Below are 27,666 nucleotides of genomic sequence, written 5' to 3' on the forward strand. Positions count from 1 at the left end.
TAAGTTTTAAGGTGATTTTTCAGAGTGATAAATTTAGTGAAATTCTAATCTTAAAGCACAAGAGTGAACAATCGGGTTAGATTCAATTAAGTTATGTCAGTCTGAACGTCTGTCTTGATTCAATGACATTTATAGACAACTTTTGCTAAACACTCAATTAATAAACATTTTTCGATTAATTTTAATTAAATTTTAAAATCTTTTCTATAAATTTTAAAAATTCTCAATTTAATAAAAAATAAAATTATATTAAAGAAATTTGATACAAAAATGTTTTAGTCCGATAACGATTAAAAATATGTTTTCCGGAAAAAACTGCCAATTTTCGGGGTATATTAAAAACTCTAGATATCTATATAATTTTATCGCACCGTCTTATTAATTAATTATTAATTTTTAACTAAATTTCCAACGTTTTTTTAAACAATTTTAGTGAACAAGAGGCCAAAGACTTAGTACTTAATGAAATACAAACGGGTGTTATCAAAACTGAACCCATCTCAACGCCAGCTCCCATACCAACACCAGCCCTACATGCCAGTCATGCAGCAGCCGTTGCCAATGTACCACATTCAGTTTCAGCACTAAACAATAGTGCCAACTCTGTGCTGAGACATACAACTGCAAGCGGATTAACTCCCAGCGTTTTGAGTACAAGTCCTAAATTGGAGGCCTGCTACGAGTCGACGGTGGGTCAATTGCCAACAGCAGTGACACCAATTTTAAGTACAAATAGTAGTTCAAGTAGTAGTAACAATAATGGCTACCTAAGTCAACATCAAGCCACTCCAGCCACACCACAACAGCAAACAGCTCTTCATAATGATCATCAACATCAGCCGCTACAGCAACAACAACATCACCCGCACCAGCATCACCATCATCATCATCACCACCACCAAACCGAACATATGCAACACCAAGCAATAAATCCACAACAGCAACAACAACAACACATACTAGATATTATGGATCCTCATCAGCCTCCGGCCAATCTTAGCTATACCCAATTATATCCGGTCAATGAGTCTATAGTGAGTTCTAGCAGTTCTTTGGCTCATGAACACATGCATCAATATCCCGATACCACAACTGGCAGCAATTCATATTACGGTAATAACAATTATTATTATGATGCCACCGTAGATGTAACAGCTGCCTCTTTGATACGTCCCTTCTCGGCCAATTCGAATAGTTGTTCGAGTAGTTCAGAGAGTGAAAGACAACTGTCAACGGGTAATGCTTCCATAGTTAATGGTACTTCACCGCAAACCACCTACAGTGATCTCAGTCATAGTTTTGAATTGAATTATTTCTCAGATAGTAGTTCCCACCAACTGCATCATCAGCAACAACAACAGCAGCAACATCAGCAACAACATCATATACAACACAACACATTAACCGAACTTGTTTCTCCCTTACAAGGCCACCATTTAACGCCACTAGATCATCAATCTACAGCGCAACATCACTCTCTAACACAATTGGAACTACAGCAACATCCACAACACTCCAATCAAAACCAGCATCAGCAACAACAACAGCCGCAACAACATATTGTAGCGAATAGTTTTACGGAAACCTTTAAAAATGTCAATGGACCCCACTATACCAGCGTTATAGTTGAGCCCCAACATTATATAAACAATGATTATGTGCATTAACCTTTAAAGTTTTTGATCATTTCAAAAACTTCTAAAGAAACTTCTTCTTCAGCCACCGCTACAAAAAATCTACAAACAATAAGTTTTTCTATTAATTTCTATTGTTGCAATGCTATTTGATATAGAAATTTAATTAAAATAAATATGGCTGAGCCATTTTTATAAAAACAAATACATATATCTACTAAAAATATATAAAATCTATTTAACTTATTAATAATTTTATATTAAAATTTTGATTTTTTATTTATGATTTAATTTTAATTTATTATTTTTATATTATATCTATTTAAAAATTACAAACATTTTATTTATTCTTTAAATTATATATTACATTTTTTAAATATCTTATTTACTAACAACCACTTTTTATTTAAATTGTTATCTTCTGTAATTGTAAGTTATTTAATCTTATATTAGTTTAAACAATTTATTATTTTAAAAAATATATAATTAATATTTTTTTGTTTAGTTCTAATTATACATATATTGTGGAAAATCTCATTTGTAAATATTTAAGAAAAAAGCATGTGTATGCCTAATCTCCATATATATATTATACATATAAATTGTAACTGTAAGTATATAAGTTATAAAAAAAAACAAAAATCTGTTTATTAGTAAAAATCTATATAATAATAAAAAACAAAGATATAAATATTTGTATTTATAATTATAAGTTTTTCTATAAATAATATATACATATATATTTAAATAAGAAAAAAAAACAACAAACAAATTAAACAATAAAGTGATAATTAACATGAAAATCTAGTTATTTTGCTAAATCCAAAGTTTTAATTAAACCCGTAATTGTTAAAATTAATCAACTTTTTGTAGAAACTGTTGTTAACTTCACACTTTCTAATTTATTTCGAATATTACAATAGTGATATGGCAACCTTTATTTAGGGTTCTACAAAACGATTTTCGTATAGGATTTATAATCTAGTTTTTATCGAATAAGTTCGAGTCGACTATTTTGCCCTAACAAAATCGACTATCTTGTTAGAATAAATGTAATCGACTTTGTAGATAAAAGTCGTAAAATATGAAAAAAGTCGGAAGTCAATGTTATATTGCAAAAGGTCGAAAAGTCGATTTTTTTAAACTGTAGAAGAAAATTTTCGAACTTTTTTTAAAATTATACGTATTATCATCAAGGAATTAACTAAAAGAATTAAAAGATTTTTACCTCAGGGAAGTAGAATGTCGTAAAAAAAATGAAAATTTAAAAGTAGATTTTTATGAAATGAACCAGTCAAAAAATTAACTTTTTAATTCATAATTTCTACTATATAATTTCATTTAGTTTCGCATTTTATTAAAAGTCGATTTTTCGACTTTTTCATTTAATTAAAAGTCGACTTTTAGACTTTTCGACTATAAGTATTTTATAAATAGGCGACTTTTTCCGACTTTTTTTCTACTCTTCGACTTTTTTCGGCTTTTCGACTTTTTTCAACTTTTTGACTATTTTCGACTTCTTTCGACTTTTTTTCGACTATTTTTTGACTTTTTTCGAGTTTTTCCGACCATTTTAGAGTTTTTGACTTTTTTTCCACTTTTTTAAAATGTTCGACTATTTTTGACTTGTTTCTACAATTTTCGAGTTTTCGACTTTTTCCGACTTTTCGACTTTTTCCGACTTTTCTCGACTTTTTGGAACAAAATAGTCGACTTCGACTTTGTTTCGATTATTCGAAAGTCGATTTATAGAACCCTAATTTCTACACAACAATATCTCTTTCTAAATTTCTTAATATTATTTACCATGTCGACTTGTCCAGTTTTTTACAAAATAGTCGACTTACTGACCCTTTTGTACAAACAAAAAGTTGATTGTTCAATTCTACGAAAGTCGATTTATAGAACGCAATTAAAGAAGGCATTATTTATTAAAAATAAGTCAATTATTTATATACAACACAATTTGCAAATAACTATTTAATAATGCTGCACACACACATCACTGTTTAATCACTTAACTACAACACTGTGTTTGTATAACTACTCGCAGAATGCAACACTGTTTTCGAACATTTGACATTTCGAAACAACGAGACTCGAACGAAAAAATGACACATTTTCGAAAATATACGGCCATCTTTCTTTTTTCGTAAATCCTCACACAAGTGACAAGGTAAAATAATAATTTTTATAAAATTTTACTAGAATTTCTTAAAAAAATGCTAAAAAAGTTGCGAAATTTAAAAAAACAAATTAAGTTTAAACTAGTGTAGTAACAAATTGCTAAAAGCAAATAAGCGTTTGAGGGAATTTCAAGAAAAATAGATATACACGTGTTTTGTTGGTGGCGCACCAAAAGTGACATTGCTATAGATAAGCAAAATACAAGTGGATAAATACTTCAATACTAATTTAATTTATTTTATGATAATTGTAGAGCACATCAACATGCAATTGTTTGTACGTGGTTTGGAATGTGTTGAAACCCTTGAGGTTCAACAAGATGCTAACATTGCTGCCGTTAAGGTATGTCTGGAGTGCAAATTTAATTTGCACTCAATATAACCTCACTTTTTGTGTTTTACATACATTCGAATTGTTGTTTATTAATTGTATTTGTTTATGTTGTTTTCTGTTTATAGGCTCAAATTGCCCAACTCCATGGTTATGATATTGAGGAATTCACTTTGAACTGTGAAGGCAATGCTTTGGCCAACGAAACCCCCATCTCTGCCTTGTCCTCCTCCGAATTGGATATCACCATCCCAATGTTGGGTGGTAAAGTGCACGGTTCTTTGGCTCGTGCCGGTAAAGTTAAGGGTCAAACCCCCAAGGTAGAGAAGCAAGAAAAGAAGAAGAAGAAGACCGGTCGTGCTAAGAGACGTATCCAATACAACCGTCGTTTCGTCAACATTGTACCCGGTTTCGGTCGTCGTCGTGGCCCCAACGCCAACTCTGCTTAAGCGTCAGATAATGTGTCTCACAGATAACTATTTTTAGTTTATATGCAAAACTAAAAATCATTTTAGCTTTTTTCCAAGTAAACAAATACATAAAAACAAACAAAAAACTAATAGATTCAAATAAGTTTTATTATTTATTACAATTCAATTGGAAAAGAAAGTTTTATTTATACCACTGCGATGTAAATGCCAAATATGCAGCCAATACTCAATTAAAATAACAAAGAAAGCCAATAGGAAACCTTTAAATGAAACATTAGTTGACTTATTTTCTTTTATTAGGTTTTTAGTTGAAAAACTTACCCAGTAGTAGCACTAGAAAACATCCCTGCATATCATCCAAATTAACTTTATGATTTGTTATTTGTCTAAGCACTCCTCGGCCGTTGCATTTATCCATTGAGGGTAAATTTGTTTGATGCCATCTTTCTATGAAACCCATTTGACTGAGTCTAGTTATTTGCTCATTTATCAAATTTAAATAAGGACTATTGCTGGGCACCATTAAAGCTATTTGTTCGTCTAGGAAATTCTCCTTGCCGAGAGCAAATTTACATTCTTTATCTTTTTCGAAATGATTTTGTATTATCAATTGCAAATTAATGCGCCAATCGATATTCACACGTTCACCATCTTTGACTGCCTCTATATTTTCCTCTTTCATGTTATTGTAAATGGTGGCCAGTTCCAAATATTTGTGAAATTCATTGCGGGTTGATGTCTAGAGGAAGATATTTTGTTAGTTTGTAGGGGAAATTAAAAATTAATTTGATTAAATTTGCCCCTGAACTAAAATTCTATAGGAATTATAATTATAAAAACGTAATGTCGGTTCAGTTAGAAACAATTATTAGAAATTTAAAAGTTCGTCGACTATTTGTAAAAATTTACATTTTATAAATTTTGAAAGCTAAATTTTGATTTCCGTAATGTAGCGATTTACGGATATGGATCTATCTGTATGGATATACATATACGAGACATATTCCTGGGATGCCTGGTAAAAATAAAAACACCTCTCCAACTGTTGGTTATCCTGTAGTCCTTTAAATAAAATCGCTCTAAAAGGATGTTTAGGGTAACTGGGAATACTATATTATCCCAAATGGCTCGAAAATCATTATTTAAAGGAAAATTGCCGATTACAATAACTTAAACAATTCTGTGGTAAAATGGCAAAAGTAAATAAGCTGTTTAAAAAGTTCTGTTTCGATCATAATAATTCAAAAATGGACCGAAAACCTCTTGAAGTAAAAGAAGTCATTCTGAAATTTGCCAAAAAATAAATCAAATTTTAAAGAATAATGGGGAATGTTTGATTTTAATGGAATTGTTCTAATACCCCTAATAAATTCCATTAGATAAATATGGGTACAAGGATCTATTGAAAACATTTATTCTATCATATTGTGATCAAAAGTATTCCTCAATAATGTAGATTTCAACAATACGGTCACTTCAAGAACTCATCGAATTTGTAGGTAGCAGAGATTTTGATGCAGAACTTAAAAACTTTTCAGTAGCCAAGACAATCCTAAAATTGGTTTTAAAGCCTATGGGGCAACTTAAAAAGCAAATGTCTAAACTTTTATACAGTAATGACAAGTAATTTAGGAGATTTATCAATTATAACGGTAATATAACTAAACATGATTAGGATAATAGCAATTATTAAAAAATATAATGTTGGATATTGGGGCTATTGATTTTTATTTATTCAAAATACCAACAGTATTGGCCAATTTTTTCTCTAAATCTTAAGTTTTCTCATATACACCTGTTTTTTTCAATCCTGGAAGAAATTAAGATTTAAATTTAAAAAAAAATTTTTCACTTCATAGATTTGTTTTAGTGAAAATCCTATTTTTTAATTTTAGAAATGTTTTCCCGATTGACAACATAATAATTTTCCATGTCAAAGTGTTCTAAATATATATTTTTAAATTTCATATCAAATTCAACGTTCTTTTTAAATTTCAAATTAGCAAACATTATCCAATTGGATAATGTTAAACTAAAACTGATTGGCAACCATTTGCAAATATGTCAACAGCTGTCAGTTTGTCGCGTACTTTTAGCCCGGTGTATCGTTTTCCGTAGTGTAAAGTGTTTTTTTGCAAATAAATAGTGTTTAAAGTTCAGAAACAACAATAAAAGTATAATAAAAATAAAATCGAAATGTTACTGTATCGAGGTAAAGTGTTAGTTTCTTCGTGCAAATGAAATTAAAAAAGAAAATCACTTTGCAAAATTTTGTCAGCGAAAATAAATGTAAGAGACGCTAGGTTGTTTTTTGGTGATGCCATATGTGAAAAAAATGTGCTAACACAAGACAAAGGTCAAGTATGGCAACTTTATAAATTGAAAACATAGGGCAACATTACTTTAGTAATTTAAGCAATTGGCCGTTAGAATTTTTGAATTTGAATTTAAATTTGAAAATTAAAATAAAGAAATTATAGAAAAAGTAATAAAAAAAGTTAATTTTAAAACTTTTAATAAAAATTGTATAAAAAGAAACAATAAAAAGGAAATAAACCAAAAATATAAATTAAAATAAAAAAGTGTTTTTTTTTTAATAAAAAAATATTTTTTATAGGAGAAAATGCTGTCAATATAAACTAGTGTCATAAAAATATATAAATTTAACTTTTAATACAAATACAAACAATTTTTTAAGCGATTTATGAAATATCTGTTTGAATTTGGTTTCAAAATAACGTTTATGTAATTTCCTATTAGTGGCTCGCCGGAAAAGGTTGTTGATCAAAGCATATGGCAGCCTCATAACTTAACATAACATGACAGCACAGAGTGGCATCATCTCTTTATGACATTTTAGTTTAGTCATCTTCTATTAGTGCGGTATTTCGTTAGTTGTGCATAGTGCATTGTTTTTATTAAATAAATTGTGTTTAAATGAAAGACACTAAATTAAAAATTAGCTAAATATAAAATTTAATTGTTACTTCATGTAATAAAAGTGTTAGTTAAAGAGTGCAATTGTTTTTAGCGGCTTAAAACTACTTTAAAAAATTTGTTGTAATGTAATGTTAAGAGACTCTCTGTTGTTTTCAGTGAAGCCATATTGTTATAAAAGGTTTCTATTTTTTGACATAAAGAGATATTGGGAATTTAATTAGAAAATTCATAAGGTAACTTAATAAAGTTGTAATTTGTAATTTTTTGCCGTTATAAAATGAAAATAGACTAGTCTATAAACTAGACTATAGACTAGACTATAGACTAGACTATAGACTAGACTATAGACTAGACTATAGACTAGACTATAGACTAGACTATAGACTAACTAGACTAGACTATAGACTAAACTATAGACTAGACTACAGACTAAACTATAGACTAGACTATAGACTAGACTATAGACTAGACTATAGACTAGACTATAGACTAGACTATAGACTTGAATATAGACAAGACTATAGACTAGACTATAGACTAGACTATAGACTAGACTATAGACTAGACTATAGACTAGACTATAGACTAGACTATAGACTAGACTATAGACTAGACTATAGACTAGACTATAGACTAGACTATAGACTAGAATATAGACAAGACTATAGACTAGACTATAGACTAGACTATAGACTAGACTATAGACTAGACTATAGACTAGACTATAGACTAGACTATAGACTAGACTATAGACTAGACTGTAGACTAGACTATAGACTAGACTATAGACTAGACTATAGACTAGACTATAGACTAGACTATAGACTAGACTATAGACTAGACTATAGACTAGACTATAGACTAGACTATAGACTAGACTATAGACTAGACTATAGACAAGACTATAGACTAGACTATAGACTAGACTATAGACTAGACTATAGACTAGACTATAGACTAGACTATAGACTAGACTATAGACTAGACTATAGACTAGACTATAGACTAGACTATAGACTAGACTATAAACTAGACTATAGACTAGACTATAGAATAGGCTATAGACTAGACTATAGACTAGGCTATAGACTAGACTATAGACTAGACTATAAACTAGACTATAGACTAGACTATAGACTAGGCTATAGACTAGACTATGGACTAGGCTATAAACTAGACTATAAACTAGACTATAGACTAGACTATAGACTAGACTATAGACTAGACTATAGACTAGACTATAGACTAGACTATAGACTAGACTATAGACTAGACTAGACTAGACTAGACTATAGACTAGACTATAGACTAGACTAGACTATAGACTAGACTATAGACTGGACTATAGACTAGACTATAGACTAGACTATAGACTAGACTATAGACTATAGACTAGACTATAGACTAGACTATAGACTAGACTATAGACTAGACTATAGACTAGACTATAGACTAGACTATAGACTAGACTATAGACTAGACTATAGACTAGACTATAGACTAGACTATAGACTAGACTATAGACTAGACTATAGACTAGACTATAGACTAGACTATAGACTAGACTATAGACTAGACTATAGACTAGACTATAGACTAGACTATAGACTAGACTATAGACTAGACTATAGACTAGACTATAGACTAGACTATAGACTAGACTATAGACTAGACTATAGACTAGACTATAGACTAGACTATAGACTAGACTATAGACTAGACTATAGACTAGACTATAGACTAGACTATAGACTAGACTATAGACTAGACTATAGACTAGACTATAGACTAGACTATAGACTAGACTATAGACTAGACTATAGACTAGACTATAGACTAGACTATAGACTAGACTATAGACTAGACTATAGACTAGACTATAGACTAGACTATAGACTAGAATATAGACTAGACTATAGACTAGACTATAGACTAGTCTAACAACAAGTTTATAAATATAAATTTTTATCAATATTAATTTAATAGTTTAACCAGTTTTCTTTTTTAAAAACATTTGCCAACCCCTATTGTTAAAAAAAACATAGCTGTGTTTAGTTAGCTTAGTAGGTTTTTGTCCTGACTATCTCTTTTCCTGGTTTAGTTACACTTTCTTAGCACATTATATTGTTAGCGGAGTCACTAATTGTTTTTATCAAATAAATGTTGGCAATACAATAAATATAAAATTTAGAATTTAGAGAACTACAATGTTATATTGGAAATATGTATGTAAAAGTGATATTTTGAATACAATTTGTGCGATTTGCATAAATACTAGGAATTAAAAAAATTAAAAATTAACTCACCATTGCATATTTTTCGAAAAATGTGCCATTACGTAAACCCAATTGCTCATACTCGCCGTGTTTAAAGAGTTGAAAAAAATAATCTAAACCCGGTTGAAATTTCGGAAACGTTAAAAATGCTACTAGATTACCGCAATATGTTGTAACCAGAACTATAACGACAATCCACCAAAAGCCAATAACTAAACGACCACTATCAGCTTGAGGTAAGTACATGCCACCTTCAATTAATATAAATAATATTTTAATATGTAAATCAAAACTTTAAAATGATATCCATTACCCTGTTGCAATAAAGCCCCATAAATATACCAAAAACAATTTTTAATGGTACAAAAACCCTTAACCTTTAAATGTTGCGTCGGTACTAAACGATTTATGACATAAAGTACTGGTGATGTTATTAAAATTACACCAATTAATGAAGCCCAAGTCTAAAAAGTATTTGAAAAAGAAAGGGGTTTTTTTATAAGGATCTATTACTTTATATATCATTTTGTTTTTAAGACATTTATCTGCTTAAAGTATATATTACCTCTAATGTAAATGGTGCCGTAAATAAATATATGCGACTAACTTCATCTGGTTTTCGAGATAAAAATGAATATTTCTGAATACTTATAGGTATTGTATAATTGAAATGTTTTTTATCTGGTTCATCTACTGTTGCAGCTACAGCAGCCATGAAAAACTGTAAAAATGAAATGATTCAAATTTGAAAATATTATAATATTGGGTAATGATCATTCAGTAACCCACAATAGCTTTCAGATACAGATAGAAATATGTATTGATTATATCACTTTTTATATATCACAAAAACTTACTTTATTCGATTGAAGCAATTCAACCACTTGATAGGGTATAATGTATGTAAGTGTTCCCAATAAGTCCTACAAATTAAAATATATATAAACCATTTATTAGACCAAAACCCAAATAAAACCTACTGTTTCATTTTGTCCCATTTGTTCATCGTTTGTGATAGCATGAGCATCATGAAGTTTATAGCTAAAGTTTAACATGCGCGATAATTCCTTGACAATTTCCATAACAATTCCCGAATGTTCGATTATATTGCCTCTACTATCTTTTTTCAATATTTGCCAGGGAGGATTCTGGAATTAATAAATGCTCTAGAAATAAATATATATATTCAACTTTATCTCATTTTTGCTTACATGTACTGTTAAAATATCCAAAGTTATATTACGAAAATGATGTATGGCATGAGGAAAAGCCAAATCTTGTGTAACAAACCCCAATAAGGGTGACCAATAACCCACATTTGTAAATTCAAAATTTCTATTGGGACTATTGGAAGAAACTAAGAATTTTGTGATCAAAGATAAATTTGTTAAAAAACTACATAGTTTATAAAATGTTTGGGAGAGAAATTCTCGTTATTTCTATGTATTACTTCATGATTTAAATTATATTACCTCTTAGAGTTCTTTTGTGTTCTTGAGATTTACCCCAGTTTATGGCAGTATCAATGCGCCACTTAGAACAACTTTCACATCTACTATGATCTTTTAAATATTCCTGAAAAGAGAATTTCATTAGAGCCTTGATTCAAACTGACTATAACATGTTAATAAACGATTGTTAAGTTTGATTGTATTCATCAGCATTAGACTAGGTATTTATCACTATTAGAATATTTAAATTCTCAAATCACCTTCATTATCCTCAATATCTCATTTTGTTTTTCACTTTTCGAATATCTCAAGGCCTCCCATTCTTCATCAGATATTTCACCATATATAGACTGTTCTTCAGTGATAAGTTTAGATATCGATGAAACAAAAGCTCTACTTACATCCTCAATCGTACAATTAAGGGAAATCTAAAAATAAATTTGAAAAATTATTCCATTTTCTCAAGTATAAATCTTTTTAAATTTTACCACACAATCCGATGTAGTCTCATTCAAAACAAATGCTATATTCGTTCCTTCCTGTAAATTTTGTGTCACCGCTAATGCATCAAAATCTCGCCGATGTTCTTCTAGAACGAAAAACAACCATTGATTTTTCGCATGAAACATATTCATATTTTCTGCCACTTCTATAATATCTTCGTAAAACTTGGAAAATATTATAAAATTATGTGAATCTTGAGAGTTTGTCTGAAATGGTTGCAAAGCCTCACGAATAGCTTGTCGTTTCTTTTGTGATCTCAACTGATCATTAATACCATAGAGATAAAGTGCAATTGGTACAATATTATTTGTGCCTTCGTGCACCACCGATTCTACTAATTTAGTATTTTGATTTACTATCGTTTCATCCATCATTACGATAGCAGTTTTCCATTTAAGTAATTTTTGAACTTTAGCATCTAACATCATTTGTGGAAATTCTTTCGAAATGCCAACGGAGGGTATCTGCAAAGGTAGTTAATTAAGTGTACAGACGAAATTTTACCAAATATTTTACATTACCATTATAGCTTCATTTAGCGGTAGCCGAGGACAATCTGAATCAGTTATTGATATTAGTAATACCGATGAGGAACGCGTAGTTTCAAAGAATTTCCAAGTAGTTTCACAATCCATTACAGTCATGGCGGCTAGAAATTCTGAAAAATAAATCAGTTCATTTTATCACACAAGCTGTCATAAGCCATAAAAATATCACTTCTTATAGTTTACAACATTCTTGACGCTATATCGCTTGTTTTAAAAGTGAATAAGGGTGGTCCAAATAAATAAAAGTTTCTTTTAAGTGAATATATAAATTAACTAAACTTTGGTATTTCATTCATTCGCTGCTGGCTTATATATATTTAGGATAGTCCCACTATTTAAATTACCACTTACGGTTACTGCTAGGCACTCGACTAATCATATGAATAGGAGGAAGTGCATCACTCCATAGAATACAAAAAGACAATAAGAAATGAGTCAATACAATGAAAATTTTCTTTTAATTTGTTTAAAGAGGCTACTATCTAGATTACTTGGGTACAATAAAGTGACGGCTGTCTCCGCTCTCGCTTGCTGAAATGACGACTGTCTTCACTCTCGTTTTCAAAGAGTTCCTGTCAGTCCAATTTTATAAGAATTTGTAAATGATCTCTAATTCCATCTTACGTCTGTTTTCCTTAAGGGTGTGCTTCGTTTGTGTCATAGAATCGGCTCTTAAACGCTGTCTGAAAGGTCTTAGCTTTTGGACGGTGAATTGACTCAGCCAAGACGGAAGATAACACTATTGTTCGTGCTCTACGCGACTACTCAGATGAATATGATGAAGTGCATCACTCCATAGAATACAAAGGGATAATCAGACGACCGTCTCCGCTTACAGAAATAACAACTGTATTCACCCTCGTTTTCAAGGAGTTCATTCGAGACAAATAACGAATTAGAGTCAATCAGGTGATTAGACGTTTGAAGTGGAAATTACTGCAATTTTCAAATGATTTGAATCTTTGTTGAACTGCTAGGATATAGTAGCTATTCCTGTCAGTCCAATTTTATAATAATTTGTAAATGATCTCTAATTCCATCTCACGTCTGTATCGGACGATATTTGCCTTAAGGGTGTGCTTTGTTTCTGTCATAGAATCGGTCCTTAAACGCTGTCTGAAAGGTCTCAGCTTCTGGACGGTGAATTGACAAAGCCAAGCCGGATGATAACACTATTGTTCGTGCTATGTCTGCTAAAGGGTCTCTGCAGAGACATTCACGATTGTACCCGACGTACGACGATGGAGTAGATATTAACTAATCAGGACCGCTTCATATGTTGGGCATGAGAATAAAGGTCGCTAAATAAACACATCTTTCAGGTGTCGAAAGCAGCATTCAAGTGTCAGAACTTCTTAAAATTTTCACTACTTATATCGGACCGAAAATGCGATATAACTTTCATGTTTTGGCCGATGCATTGGCGTGTTTCAAGCGTATTTAATATTTCTATTGAATCTCTTTAGCATTAACGCAATGTGGGGTGTTTTCCATAGTTCTATCGATATAACAATGGAAGGCGAGTTTCTCCGAAATTACATAAGTTGTCTCCAATACTCGAAAATTTATAAGTAACACAAGTATTTCATTAAGAATACACCCAATTATGATCGATTGACGAGTAGAAAGCACAATGTATTAAATGGAATATTTGTTATTTTTGTTACTTGTGAGAAAAGGAGATTAAAATCGAATGTTCTTACTTTATTCTCACTCACATAATCAATCACTAGTTCTAACACAACACACCACATACGTGGGGGTTTCTCCTGAATAGCACTTCATATCGACGACATGAAAACTGCGTCAAACCATTACGTTTTTCTGGCATATTAACAAAACCAACTAAAATGTCCGAAAATATGTTTTTTGTGGAAGTGCAACCAACTTCACAGATTTTCAAAAATGTTGTACCTATTAAAAGACACTTTATGACATAAAAATATACTTGTAATTGGACCACACTTTATATTTATGTATGATAATCGACCGATAATTATTCAAGCTTTTAAATTAGGTTCAATTGTTTTATTCTCATAAGATTTTGAGAATTCATTCTCACTATTTCTTCCAATATTTCCCCAACTTACCCTTCTTTAAACGTATACCACTCCAAGTAAAATATTTAACATTTAAACCACCATTTTTTAAATTTTCACGTATCGTATCACTTAGAATCTTTTGAAAATGTGCCATAATATTCTCATTATGCTGACGCATATATTCTTGATCGACCACAACTGCCAACGATGCATTCGAACTCAAAAACGATGAATAATCATTATATTGAGCGAAACATATTTGTAAAATATGAAAAATTTCTAAAACTATTAAGAGTTTCATTGTTTACCGCTTAAATGTTAAAACTTAACTGAAAAAATTAAACACCCATGAGTGTTCTATAGTCCTTTAGAAACTTGAAACAAAACAATAAAAGGAAAAACAATTTAATTTTGCGTGTGAGTTCAAGGAAGATTATAATGAAAAATTTAATGAAAAATTGTTATAGAATCAATGACCGAACACAGGTGAAATTGAAAGTGAGAATAATACTGGGGTAAAATCAAAATATCCTAAATAGTTTTGTCTATTATTCTTTTTTTGCTGTTGTTGCCAGTAGTTAGTCTAGTAGTTTTGTAGGTTTGATTGACATATTGCGGTTAGAGAACGTCTGAAAACGTTAACATTGAAAAGTTAATAGAACACAGGTGTTTATTGTTTGTGTTGTTTTGGCCTATATTTGGTGGTCGATTCCGTTTGATTGATGCAACTCTAGACAAACATAGATATTGGATTTATTTTCTATTATTTATATAAAAAAGTAAGTGTCTATATTTAAGAATTTTTTTGCATCTATATTTTTATTATTTTATTTAAAGTTATGAGATATTTTGTATGAAATCTTAGTTTCTTAAGTGTAGTTGAAGTGTGCATTAGATTCGTATATGGTTTTTTGGCACTATTTCAATTCTTCATTACTTTTATAGTTGTTGTAAAAATAATTATACTTTCGGTTGTCACTTTGCTTTTTTAATTGAGTTAAATATTGCTAAATTTATTGGAAAATTTAAAGTAAATCACGTGTGATTTTTTAATTGCATGAATAAAATGTGTGATTTATTATAAACAGAAATTTCAACAAATTGAAATAACAAAGAAGTAGGGGCAAGGTCTGTACTATAAGTTAAGTGAAGCAAAACCTCCTAAACACCTTAGTTTTTAATTGGCTTGCAACATGTGTCTGAGCGTTGTTATATTATAAATACGGTTTCATCTCTAGTCGCATATTCGGCATATTTTTCGGCTTTAAACGAAGAAAAATGTGTTCGATAAGGTACCCTCTGGCCTGATTGCATCGGCTCCAAATATAGAGCAATACATTGGTCCCATGTTTTTGGGCTTTGTCGTTAGCCGGGCTTCACTTATGATATCTTGAGTTTCGCATAATGGTGGCCCCTGGGGCATGTTTCCTTGATGAGGACCCAATCTTGGTGTATTGCAGACAGAGCTACTGGTGCTACCAGTACCTCTAATCTGCCGGGGCTATAAACTGGTGATTTCAAATAACTCCTCGGACTTTCCTTGGAATGATTTGACATGGGGTCGAACCAGAGAACCAAATAATCTGGTACTACGGGTAGCCAGTTGCCCGCATGACTTGTCCTGGCTGGTCAGTTGGTTCCTTCGGAATCCACGTAGTGGCTGTGATTTAAACCCAAATTCGTGGAAAGAGGAAATGGCGGTTAAAAGACTGATGCATAGTGAAATCTATATTTCGGGATAATTTCGGTGCTGTTGCCGAATGACACAGAGGAGTGACTGTGGAACTAAGCATTGGAATTGAGTTGGTGTTAAATATGTGTATATGATGCAGGATCAATGTAGGGGTATGCGTATCTCATCCGGCCGTATATCTAGAGTGAGTCTGTCGTATGTTGTTCTCTTGTGCAGGTTTGAATGGTGAAAGATGAAAGATATCTTATGCAAGTGATACCATTGAATTTTTCTTCCTTGTCTAGGTATGTTCAGAGCAAACTCTGTTCATACCAGATTTACCACAGTGTGTCCTCTGTGAGTAAGAACAAAATCTCGGTTTATTTGATGGATTCGTACTTCGGTCTACCGGTTACGTCTCTATTTGCTGTTGCCGACTCAACAGAGGCCACCCCATCTACGTGGTTGTAAACGGAAGTAATATTTTTGCATCTCGGAAGTTAGGCAAAGTGGCAGCAATGGTCAGAGATTAGATAGTTCAAGTACTTGAGCAAAGTGCTCGTATACTGGACCGAAAATTCCAACCAAAATTCCAACCAAAATTCCAACCAAAAATTCCAAAATTGCCACCTGCGTATAAGAAGCACAATGAGGCGATGGTGAGTCGTCACAGAAGCGCACCCAGTGGTTGAAAATGATCACCCTGAAATAGGCCAACACGGCAGGTGTTCACGTAAAGCACTTTGACATTAATAAGTCCTAATCTATTATTCTTCCCTAGTAATGATTCGATACAAAAAAGAAGTAACATTTACTATATAAGAGTTGAAAATATGCTTAAGAAATACTTTAGATAGATCTTCGAGATTTCCATTTATTACTTACGAATGACTTCATTAGAAGTTATAATTATATTGAATTAAATTTGGACATTTGAAATCGGTTGTTATATTTGAAGATTAATGCTGGGACCGATATCTAGATAATCTTGGATTCTTTATAAAAACAATCATATTTTTTTTGTTTAATTGTTTTTTAATATTTAAATAATTTTTCTTGTTCCATTGGTTAACTCTGTTGGTTTTACAGTAAATTTTAATGTACCGAAATTTAAACTAATTTTTATTTCATTTCATTTTTAATGGTTTTATATGCTAATTATTATAATTTCATATTTTATAAAACTATGTACTTAAATGCTTATAATAGTTTTGAAAATGCAAAAAAATCAAAAGAATTAACTAAAATAATAAATCAAAACTACAATCACTTTTATTTTTGTCATTTCTTAAATACAATATTATTTATCTAATGAACTACATACATCGTAAATTATGTTACAATTCCCATTTAGTTAATATAAATAGATGTATATAAATGCAAATATTAATGAGTGTTATATTTAAATCGATTTGCTGTCCTTGCAATATATGTATGTATGTGTTCCTATATATTAGGACCAAAGTTCCACTATAAATGTTAGAAAATCCATTGAGTTATATGAGTATTTTATTGATGATTTTGAAAATATTTATCTGTTTTATAATTGTTATGTATTTATGTTATATTTTTTGAGTTTTTAAGATGAGAAAAAAATTTTGATATTGTTTCATTGTTTGTTTATTAAATGATTTTTGTTATTGATTTCATTTGATTTCCTTTCGTTTGTTGCATGAATTGTAATCACTTTTTAAACCCATTCATCTTGGGTTTATGACTTTTCTCATTCATGTAAAATGGCACTTAAACGTTCTTCAACAGCAACTTTTCGTGATTTCCATACAAACTCACAAACTGCAACTACACAAGCCACACCCATACCGCCCATTAGTACTACAAATACTCCACCAACATTTGCCAAACCTAGTTCATTGGCCGCCGAAGAGGATTTCGATGTTTCAACACGACATTTGCCACCGCCTCGTTTCTCTTTCCACCATTTTGTTTTTAGAATATGCAACTTGCCTTCCTCTTGTAGTTTAAGGATGACACTATTGATGGCAGTGCGATAGGGAGAATCTGAAAAGTTATAGTTTAAATTAAAGATTTCTTAAATAATTATAATTTCTAATGTCTTACTCGGTGGTGTTGCAATGCCATAGGATTTAGTATCTAACATACCACCCACTTGGGTTAAGTCACAATTTCTCTCGGTGACATATTCGATAGATGTGGATTCCATTAAAAATGCATAGTTACCTGTAGGGAAATTTTGTAATAATTATAGTGGCAGAAAATTGGAATATTTAAAGGAATATAAATTATGATTAACATTAGCGATTTCAATACAATTTTCAGAGTTGGATTATATTGGTCGTATAATTTCAATAAATTTTGGGCGTTTATTGTGAAGCATTGGTTTAGTATAAAATTTTCCCTATATTTCTGGAAACATATGGATTCCGAGCAAAAAAACTGCTAATTTGTGAAGGCAAAAAGCGAATTTATGTCAAAGTTTTTTGACATGATCGGAGCAAAAGTCAGGATTTCAAGGCGTTGGGTCTAAGCTTCTCAACCAGTATTTTCTAAATAGTTTTAAATTGGTTTTGCAACATGTTGCGATCGGCGAAAAGATAGAACAGAACGGTGCACAGTGGTATAGGAAAAAAAAAGAGGGAAATAATGAATAGTCCGCTTTAGTTTTGTTTCGGCTTGTTGGCTGGACATCAAATTTGATTTTTCGCCTCTCAGGTTGTCCATTAAAAATTACGTTTTTATGGCTTTTAAGGCGCAAAAATATGCCATCGGCATTTTTAACTTTTACACTCAATATATTAAAAACTGTGATCTTGTCTCACCTTTTCCTTTGGCAACTCTTTCTACACCTTCACCATTGCTTGCTGTAAAAACTGAAGGTCTAGCTGATTCCATAAACGACCACATTCTTTGATAGGTGGATATTTTCGAATCCTATAAATTAAACGTAATTAAATAATAATGTTCTAAAAACTACTAGCAAATACACTCATACCCTAAAGAAAGCGGCGGTACTGCCACCCTTTAAAGCTCCATATTTAATTCTGGTTTGTTTGGCTAAATCTTCAGCACTTTCGATGGGTGAATCCATGCGTTCCACAGTTAGGAAAGCAGCCAAATTGGCAGTGTATGATGAAATCATGATTAAAGTGAAAAACCACCACATACCAGCAACCATACGGGTGGACAAGGCTCTATAAAAAGTAAGGAAAATTTTTACTACTTTAAAAGATCTGCACAGATTTGTTAAAGAACTTACCTTGGCAAGAAATCACAGCCTTGCTGCATAAGAGAACCGATAGCAAACCACATGCAGTTAAGTAGGGTAAATTGATTTTCTACTTTTTCACCATGAGCATCGGTGTAAGGCCATTCATAAGGTGTAAATCTGGAAGGTTTAAATCATATTTCAGGTTATATTTTAACATAAACTTCTTTCAATATTAATTTCAATGATTTCAATTGCTAGACATCGTTTCTTCATCTAACATACTTGGCCAATATAAATAGAAGCACCGAAACTCCCAAATAAGCCGTTGCCATATAAATCCATACATCCAGCGAAAGGGGAGATAAAAATGAAAATAGATTCGGTGGTTGTTTCACCGGTTTGCGGTACAATATAGAGACACCCAAATTCATAAAGGGTGTTGTAAAGTCCACAGCCTGCTCCCGTTCAAATGTTATTGTCAAATCGGCTATAGCCAAATCAGCACGCTGTTCTAAAAGTTCGCGAATCATGCCATTCCATTCACTAAAATTCAACAAAAATTTGAATTTAAAATAACAATTTCCATTACAATATATACCCTGTCTGTTTGTTATAGCTGCCATAACTGCCATCGGGAACCAATTGAATTTTATAGCTAAAACCTAAAGCTTTAGAGATTTCATGTATTAGATCTACAGCATAACCCTCGAACTGATCATTGCCACTCAGTGAGACAGCAGATTCTTTGCGCATGCAATAGGGATTACTCTGGAAATATAACATTTGATTTAAACAAACTCTTTGCTTTTGTATTTGTGCTCAACCTAGTTACCAGAATTGTTGTTACAATTAAAGTTTTATTTTTCAAATTCGCTTCGATTTCTTGTTGCTTCTGACTAAAGGTCCTAGTGAAATTAATACCCTCCGGCATAGTTGAATTCCAAGTACCAATTTTACGCACACCACTCGGACTTAATTCTACTATATCCAATATAAAATCACTACGAAAACCTTGATGATCAAATTTAATAACATTCGTTAATCCTTTCATTTCGACAATTTTCATGTAATTAATCAAACTAAAACCATGTTGCCAAGTATTCTGGCCATCACAACTCAAGGGATGAATATCAATTTGTTGCGACGTATCCAAATCATGTAAAGCTTTGGCAAACAAATGTACTGCATCATACATTAAGGCAGTTTCAGTTTTAATGGTAGACAAATTGGCTGAACGTAAAACTCCCTTCTCTTCTATGCTCCATTGGCGGACAACTTCATTGACGACTTTTTCATTAACCAGACGAAAGCCAGTAATATTAGTGCCACCATAACGAAATTCATCTAAATTGATGGTGTGCAAATCGAGTGAGGTGATTAAATAACTGTGATAATCACTCATCATGCCAACTTGTTGAGCCTGTTTAAGAACTTCGTAGACCTTATCGTTGGAACAATCCAAAACAATGTTGCCTTCAGCAGAGTTTTTGATTTGTTTTAGAAGTGGCCTGAAAGTTAAAGTTAAACGTACCTTAACAACTGTTTTTTTTAACAGATTAGTTTAATAATAAACGTTTACCTATAATCTCCACTATCACTTAGTTGTCGTACGGTTATGGGATAGGGTGTTTGTCCATGATCCTTTAGCAACTCTTGTAAACGTACTATGCCATCGTTGCTCTCATATATAATGGTAAATGATTTCCAGCCCCAAGAACGTACTATATCAACATAAGCCTATAACATTATTAAATGTTATTATTTAGGTTATTTAATTATTTGATATTTTTATAAACTTGCCATAGCTAAAGTATTCGGATGAGGATATAAGTTAACCAAACAACTTTCTCTTCTTAAACGATAATCCCAACGATTTTCCAAATGAGGAATCTATAAATAACAAATTTATTAAGTTTTTCTTTTGAATTAAAACAAAATTTTTAAATCTTCCTTTACCTCCATATTATCACATATACTTTGTACATGACTGGCGGTGTGGGTAGATTGAGGTCCAAATATTGCAGCTACTCCTACATTCAAGAGACCGCATACTAAAAATAGAAATAAATTAAATTATTAAAAGTTTGCAATTTAGTTTTCTTTTTTCTTATTAAAGTACAATAATAATACTCTTAGTATAATCATTGTAATACAAGCCACTCCTTGTATAATAATTCTCTGGCATTTTCTGGATTAATTGGTTTTTAAGTATCAACTTGTAATTCATATTAGAGTCTTGTCTCTAATATTTTGCAAGTACTCATGTACGTTGGTATTTTCTTCCGCTTTGTCAACCTCTATCCATCTACCTTCCAACACACACACACACACACATGTGCCGGCTTTTGAACATTGGCTGAGTATCCTCAAATGCAATTCATGTTATGAGTATAACACCGGTTATCCTTAATAACAATTTTTTTGTGTCATAATAATGTCGTATTAATGTGAAATAAGACATGCCAAATTCTATATGATGACAAGAGTTTTATGCAATATAAAGGGTTTTCCAATATGAGTGGGTAAATGTTGAATGTCCCCTGTAGTCATATTGTTTAAAACAAAAATAAATTAAAAGTTTGTTTTCTAAATAAGTGTTCATAAGGTCCAACGTTGTAATAAAATGGTTGCATATGATAAGACGCCAACGCATAGCAGGTCTCGATTATGATTCGGAGTCATCATTGCTATGTCCGTCTGTCTCTTGAAAACATGATATGACTGAAATATTCCGCAAATATTCTCTATTAATGCAGTTTTTTTTTTTTGAAAAATCTTTCCACATTTGGCCAAAGCCCGGTCTTAAGTCTTGAAAGCTTTTTTTTTTTGAACCAAAATCTCTCTACCAAATTAGATAAAGATCGGCTTATAACCTCTATTACAGAATATCATTTTATTTTCAGTATTAGAAAATATTCTCTATATAAAATTCTGAAGAGTTTGATCCATAATTGACCAATGTTCCCATAAAAATCCCTCTTCCGGAAATAATCCCGACACTCATATTAATATCGATATATGGCATTATTCTGATGGTTAAGATTCGGCTGAGTTAATAAAAATTTGAGCTTCTAAGTTCGTGGGTCCCTGCTAAGCCTCGAAGAATATGTAAAAAAATATCGCTTTTATTCTACTTCAACATCTACCTGTTCTTATTGGAAAACCACTTTTCTACTTAAATCCCCCAAACTATATATTTGTTTGTCAACTCTTTGCTCTATTGTTGAATGCATATTTATAAAGCTGCTACAACATTCCATTGTCACTATATGGTTATAGCAATTCTTGTTAAGCATTTGTTAGTTATTTGTCTGGATGTCTGTCAGGTTGGACGTTTGCTTTCTTGGTTTTATTATATGCTGGTATTTAAGTAGCAGTATCTTCGTGTTATATCAAATGAGCACAATTTCATTTATGACAACAGCAGCTCACTTCCAATGCAACAGAATTATGTGGCATGCAACATTTTGTAGCAGCATACTAGATGATTGGTTTGCCTCTAGGAAAACGTTCACGTACACTCACAGGTATTTAGGTATGATTATATATAAGCGTACCAAAAAAAATTGTATCTTGCATTTGATTATACTTGAAATAGTATGTATTATAACATGTAGTCTTTTTATGTAATTTATTTAAATTTTAAGAGAAATAGTTAAACAATAGAGTCTAAAATGTAACGTTATAGAGGCTTAAGGATTTAACTATTTTTAGAAAGTACTACATACATGACAAGAAGATTAATATTTTGTAACATTTCTTTTGTTTAAGCTTAAAAATGGTAAAACAAATGTTTTTATGGATATTCTGTGCTTAAAATGTTTACATTATAAAATTTTGTAGTATTCTTTTGTAAAGGATATAAGATGTATACATATTTTACATTCAGGATCTTTAAGTATAAAACTTAAAGTTTCGGATTGTTGTCATATATTTAATTTTTGTTTAGTTAGACATTGGGATAACTATAAGAAATTTTATAGCTTCCAAAATTTTTAGGTGGATAAGTTAGGTTTTCTACATCGTTTTTAATTAGCGAGTACACTTGACCCATTGTGAAGTTTCATTTTCTAATTTAGGTGATTATATACGTATAAAAAGCGGTAACCATAAAAATCAACATACATATTTAAAACCGTTAATGATTAATCCATTAGTGACATACAAACATATATTAAAGAAAGTTTTTAGAGCTTGTAAAACGGTTCAGTCACAGAAATGAAACCCAGCTTTTGTTATATTTTCAATCATATAGTAAAAGTTAAGTTCTATAAGTGACCCCATTCAATCATATCAGTTTTCCCATTCTGCTTAGAATTAGCCGCTTGTATGTACAAAATCCACATTTATCAATCTTTGGGAATTTTGTAAAATAAACAAATACTTTCTGTAAACCGTTGACATAGCTTATCTCTGATTCTGATCTTTTTACATCATACACTACACACTATAGTGGGGAGGGTATTTATACCCTACACCACTTTAGTGGGGAGGGTATATTGGGTTTGTGCTGATGTTTGTAACGCACAATAATATTGGTCCTATACCCACCTTAAAGTATACCAATCGGCTCAGAATCATTTTCTGGGTCGATTTAGCTATGTCCGTCCGTCTGTCCGTCCGTCTGTCCGTCCGTCCGTCCGTCCATGTAAACCTTGTAATCAAACTACAGGTCGTAATTTTGAAGATAATTCAATGAAATTTGGTACATGATCTTCTATTGTGCCAGGGACGAAGCCTATTGAAAATGGTTAAGATCGGTCCATTATTTCACCTAGCCCCCATACAACTGATCCCCCCAATAGGGCTTGTAATCCTTGTAATCAAACTACAGGTCACAATTTTGGAGATAATTCAATGAAACTTGGCACATGATCTTTTATGGTATCGTAGACAAAGCCTATTGAAAATGGTTAACATCGGAACAACAACAACTGAACCCCTCGAATAGGGCGTTTAAAACTTGTAATCAAACTACAGGTCGCAATTTTGGAGATAATTCAATGAAATTTGGCACATGATCTTTTATGGTACCGTAGATGAAGCCTGTTGAAAATGGTTTACATCGGTCCATTATTTCACCTAGCCCCCATACAACTGAACCCCTCGAATAGGGCTTTTAAAACTTGTAATCAAACTACAGGTACAAAGCCGCCGAATAGGGCTTTTAAGTTCATAATTATGTTTAATATACTCATATCTCAACAAAAAGCTGCAATAACCAAGTTGTATACAAGACTTGATGACCCCCACGAATTCCATAAAAATAGGTTCTCATATGACCCTAGCCCCTATGAAAAGCCCCCATCAAAATTTCACTTAAATGTCCACAATTTTATTCAACAATAAACGGCTTAAGTATGTATATCTAAGGCAAGGTACAATTCAACTTAAATGCTTTATTATGGCAACTAAATCTCATTATATTTTTGTCAAAGGTGTAGGGTATTATATGGTCGGCCTCGCCCGACTATAATTTCTTACTTGTTTTAGTTTGTGCTGATGTTTGTAACACCAAAAAATATTGGGCCTACACCCACCAATCGGCTCAGAATCACTTTCTGAATTGATTTAGCTATGTCCGTCCGTCTGTCAGTCTATCTGTGTGTCCATGTAAAGCTTGTTCGCACAAGATACAGGTCGTAATTTTCAAGATAATTTGATGAAATTTGGCACATACTCTTCAAAGATGAAACCCATTGAAAATCGGTTAACATCGGTTCATAATTTCGCCTAGCCCCCATACAACCGTACCTCCCGAATATGGGTTTTGAAATCATAATTATGTTAAATGTTCTAGTATGTCAACAAAACTTAGTTTTATAAAAGTCTAAATGACACTGCCGATTCGTAATGATCATTTATTTGATACTAGCCCCCATATAAACTCCCCTTCAGAAAATGACTTGAATGTCAACACGATGAAATCTGCATAAATAACTTTAATTTAGAAATTCTTCTGCGAAAATAAAAATATTTCGGAATTAAGGTAAAAAACAAATTGATTGCTCTATTTGGTGTAGGGTATCATATGGTCGGCAATGCCCGACTATACATTCATACTTGTTAACAATATACACAATTTTTTTTGTGTTTTCCTCCTATCTGTTTTTATACTCGAAATAAACTATAGGAATATCAGATTTGGATTAGATGCCATGACCTTTTTAAGCCCAGTTTTTATAGATCATCATATTTGAGAATTAACCCTTTCAGGGTCAAAAATAATTTATGTCTAGAAAAAAACTTGAAAACTTATATTTAAGATAATTTGAGTATGCTGAATCCGGAAAAAATAATATTTTTTGAATTTGAGTTTTCCCTAGAGAGTTATAGAAGATCAAAGTTAAATGTCGAATATATTCGACATTCGAAAAACAGTCTCCAAAAAGTACCACCAATATTTTTGATGAATTGTAATGTCGAATATATTCGACAAAACCACGGAAAGGGTTAAGACAAACTCTTGAGAAATTTGGTTATTTCCATATTGGATACGACAATTCTATTCAAACGATTGTATCTTGGATATAGCGTCCTAAAATAGGTTGATTTTTATCGAGTTCAAATAAGGGCGGCAAGTGTGATGAAACTGTAACAGTTTCTATTGATTCTCTGGACAATTGATAATTCGTGAGTCTCTACAGATATTTCCCCTTAAGGCATCGTACCTAGGTGAACCATCCATCACCTTGGTGTTATTGCAATACATAGGTTAGAAGTGCTACCAGTATCTCTTGTCCGCTGGGACTATAAACTGGTGACTTGCGGTACATCCGGAGAACCTAATCTGGTGCCCTGGCAATTTATCTTTTGGCGGAACCTTCATAGGAACAGAAAGTTAGTTTAAATAATTATGTACGATAAATTTAATATTTCGGGATAAGTTCGATCCTATTGTCTCGGAATGGGTTGTAGAATGAATCAGGGGTATGTGAACCTTATGCCTTTCGCATATTTAATGAGTGTGTTGAATGTTTTTCTTCATGAATGTGTCCGATAATAGAGTTGAATGGTGAAGGTGTTATCGATAAAATTCTATTTTTTATGAGGGTTGGAAAAATGTCTTGATATTGAGAAAGTATTTCGGTCTTTTAAATATTTATTTATATCCAGACATCCATATTCGGATGTATAATTTGGTCGCTGGGCTAAAAATTAGTTAGTCTGTGTGATTTTCGTTATGTATCGAAGAAAACGAAACTGTATGTATAGGATCATAAAGTTTAACGTTAATATTCTCTAATGATCAGATACTTATGATTCGATATACAAATTTATTTTTACATAACGCCCTTGAACGTCCGCTTTATAATAATAAAATCTAAATTGTGTTAAAAATTCACACTACTCACCTCTTTTGCCTGCATGAAAACTGTCAAACGGTGAAATTCTTTCAATTTGAGCCACTAATTTGGAACGTGGTAAAATCATACGATCTGCATTTATACGATCAACAGCCTGACGAAATGCCAACTCCTGGTTGTCATCGGTGGGATGAAAAAGGCCACCTTTAGTTGTATTTTTTTAATGAATTGTTAAGCAAATCACACAATACCGGAAAGTAAACAAAACGTAAACAAATATTAGACACATTCACATGCAAATGAAGCAAATAAAAACAAATTAATTTGTACTCATAAAAACAACATCACACACTTTGTTTATTTACATCCTTTTAAATCTGTACAAATTTTTAGTACACAGAAAATGTAAACAATACTATTACACTCGCAGTTCTACGCACACATACGCAATTTGTATACAAAACCATGTGCTTGTGGTGACACGAAGAAAAATCAATATCAACGTCTAAAAACGCAGATACATCCTGATGATGCTGCATGTATAGATGAAGAATTTTTTCTTTCAGAATTTTCTTACCAATTTTTATCACATCTGGCAGAGCATTTGTTAGAGTTAGACAGGCTAAAATTACGCCCGCGACATTGGGCCAAATATTCATAATAATTTTTCTTTTTAATTTCCACAATTTAATAGGATTTTCGTTTTAATAAATTTGCATTAATTGATAATTTTTTTTTAAATTGCAATTTTATACACACTATCTATTCACACGCTTATCATTTTGTTTATTTTATTTTTCGACTTGATGTGTATTTCCTGCAAAAGCTGTTGATGTACTAAACTTTAACGGCAAAACGATGCTAAATGATGAGTACGACAGGCAGTCAACATCTTTGTTCTGCAAACAAACAATGACATTTGACATTTCTAACAATTGCGCAGTGGATGCTGGCAGTTTAGTGATAAGGTTTTATATTCAATGAAAAGTTCTAAATATTTAGCTTTTAAGCTAAAGTTTGTTGTTTTTTAGTAAAGATAAGCACCTTTAGACATTACATAGCAAATAACTGTAAAATAAGCTTTTTTTACATTAAAAGCTTTCTGTTAAATATGACATTTACTATGAAATGTAAATTCATTTTACATAAAACTGTAA

The 27,666-nt window shown here is 31.7% G+C and overlaps 4 protein-coding genes across 6 annotated transcripts in view; 2 read left to right on the forward strand and 2 right to left on the reverse strand.

Annotated features, from left to right (window-relative positions):
* Window positions 1-1,836, forward strand: part of LOC119603119 (protein single-minded) — a 50,482-nt gene extending 48,646 nt beyond the window's left edge. For all 3 annotated transcript variants that reach the window (XM_037955017.1, XM_037955014.1, XM_037955016.1), the window contains exon 9: window positions 434-1,836. In XM_037955017.1, coding sequence (XP_037810945.1) covers window positions 434-1,667 — 1,234 coding nt within the window. In that variant the 3' untranslated portion in view covers window positions 1,668-1,836. The remainder of the gene's footprint in view (window positions 1-433) is intronic.
* Window positions 1,837-3,677: 1,841 nt separating this feature from the next.
* Window positions 3,678-4,715, forward strand: LOC119603121. The gene is made up of 3 exons (XM_037955019.1): window positions 3,678-3,810; window positions 4,075-4,163; window positions 4,280-4,715. The coding sequence occupies exons 2-3, from the start codon at window positions 4,086-4,088 to the stop codon at window positions 4,598-4,600; spliced, it is 399 nt and encodes a 132-aa protein (XP_037810947.1). The 5' UTR covers window positions 3,678-3,810; window positions 4,075-4,085; the 3' UTR covers window positions 4,601-4,715.
* A 132-nt stretch (window positions 4,716-4,847) lies between these two features.
* LOC119603120 (ionotropic receptor 93a) lies at window positions 4,848-14,644 on the reverse strand. The gene is made up of 12 exons (XM_037955018.1): window positions 14,392-14,644; window positions 12,275-12,411; window positions 11,738-12,217; window positions 11,510-11,677; window positions 11,271-11,373; window positions 11,010-11,155; window positions 10,779-10,946; window positions 10,656-10,721; window positions 10,364-10,519; window positions 10,112-10,262; window positions 9,829-10,049; window positions 4,848-5,321 (listed from the first exon to the last, which is right to left on the reverse strand). Exons 1-12 carry the CDS (start codon window positions 14,642-14,644, stop codon window positions 4,887-4,889), a joined length of 2,484 nt encoding a protein of 827 aa, XP_037810946.1. The 3' UTR covers window positions 4,848-4,886.
* A 2,608-nt stretch (window positions 14,645-17,252) lies between these two features.
* LOC119603116 (glutamate receptor ionotropic, kainate 2) lies at window positions 17,253-27,348 on the reverse strand. Its single transcript, XM_037955011.1, has 13 exons — window positions 27,087-27,348; window positions 26,558-26,713; window positions 21,159-21,253; window positions 21,003-21,092; window positions 20,782-20,939; window positions 20,035-20,710; window positions 19,801-19,970; window positions 19,485-19,745; window positions 19,251-19,379; window positions 18,987-19,185; window positions 18,814-18,925; window positions 18,095-18,214; window positions 17,253-18,034 (listed from the first exon to the last, which is right to left on the reverse strand). Exons 1-13 carry the CDS (start codon window positions 27,166-27,168, stop codon window positions 17,739-17,741), a joined length of 2,544 nt encoding a protein of 847 aa, XP_037810939.1. The 5' UTR covers window positions 27,169-27,348; the 3' UTR covers window positions 17,253-17,738.
* Between the last annotated feature and the right edge of the window lie 318 nt (window positions 27,349-27,666).

This window comes from Lucilia sericata, unplaced genomic scaffold, assembly GCF_015586225.1.
Source record: "Lucilia sericata isolate MDLA Ls3-8-SP2 unplaced genomic scaffold, ASM1558622v1 Contig000274F_arrow, whole genome shotgun sequence".
Lineage (NCBI taxonomy): Eukaryota > Metazoa > Arthropoda > Insecta > Diptera > Calliphoridae > Lucilia > Lucilia sericata.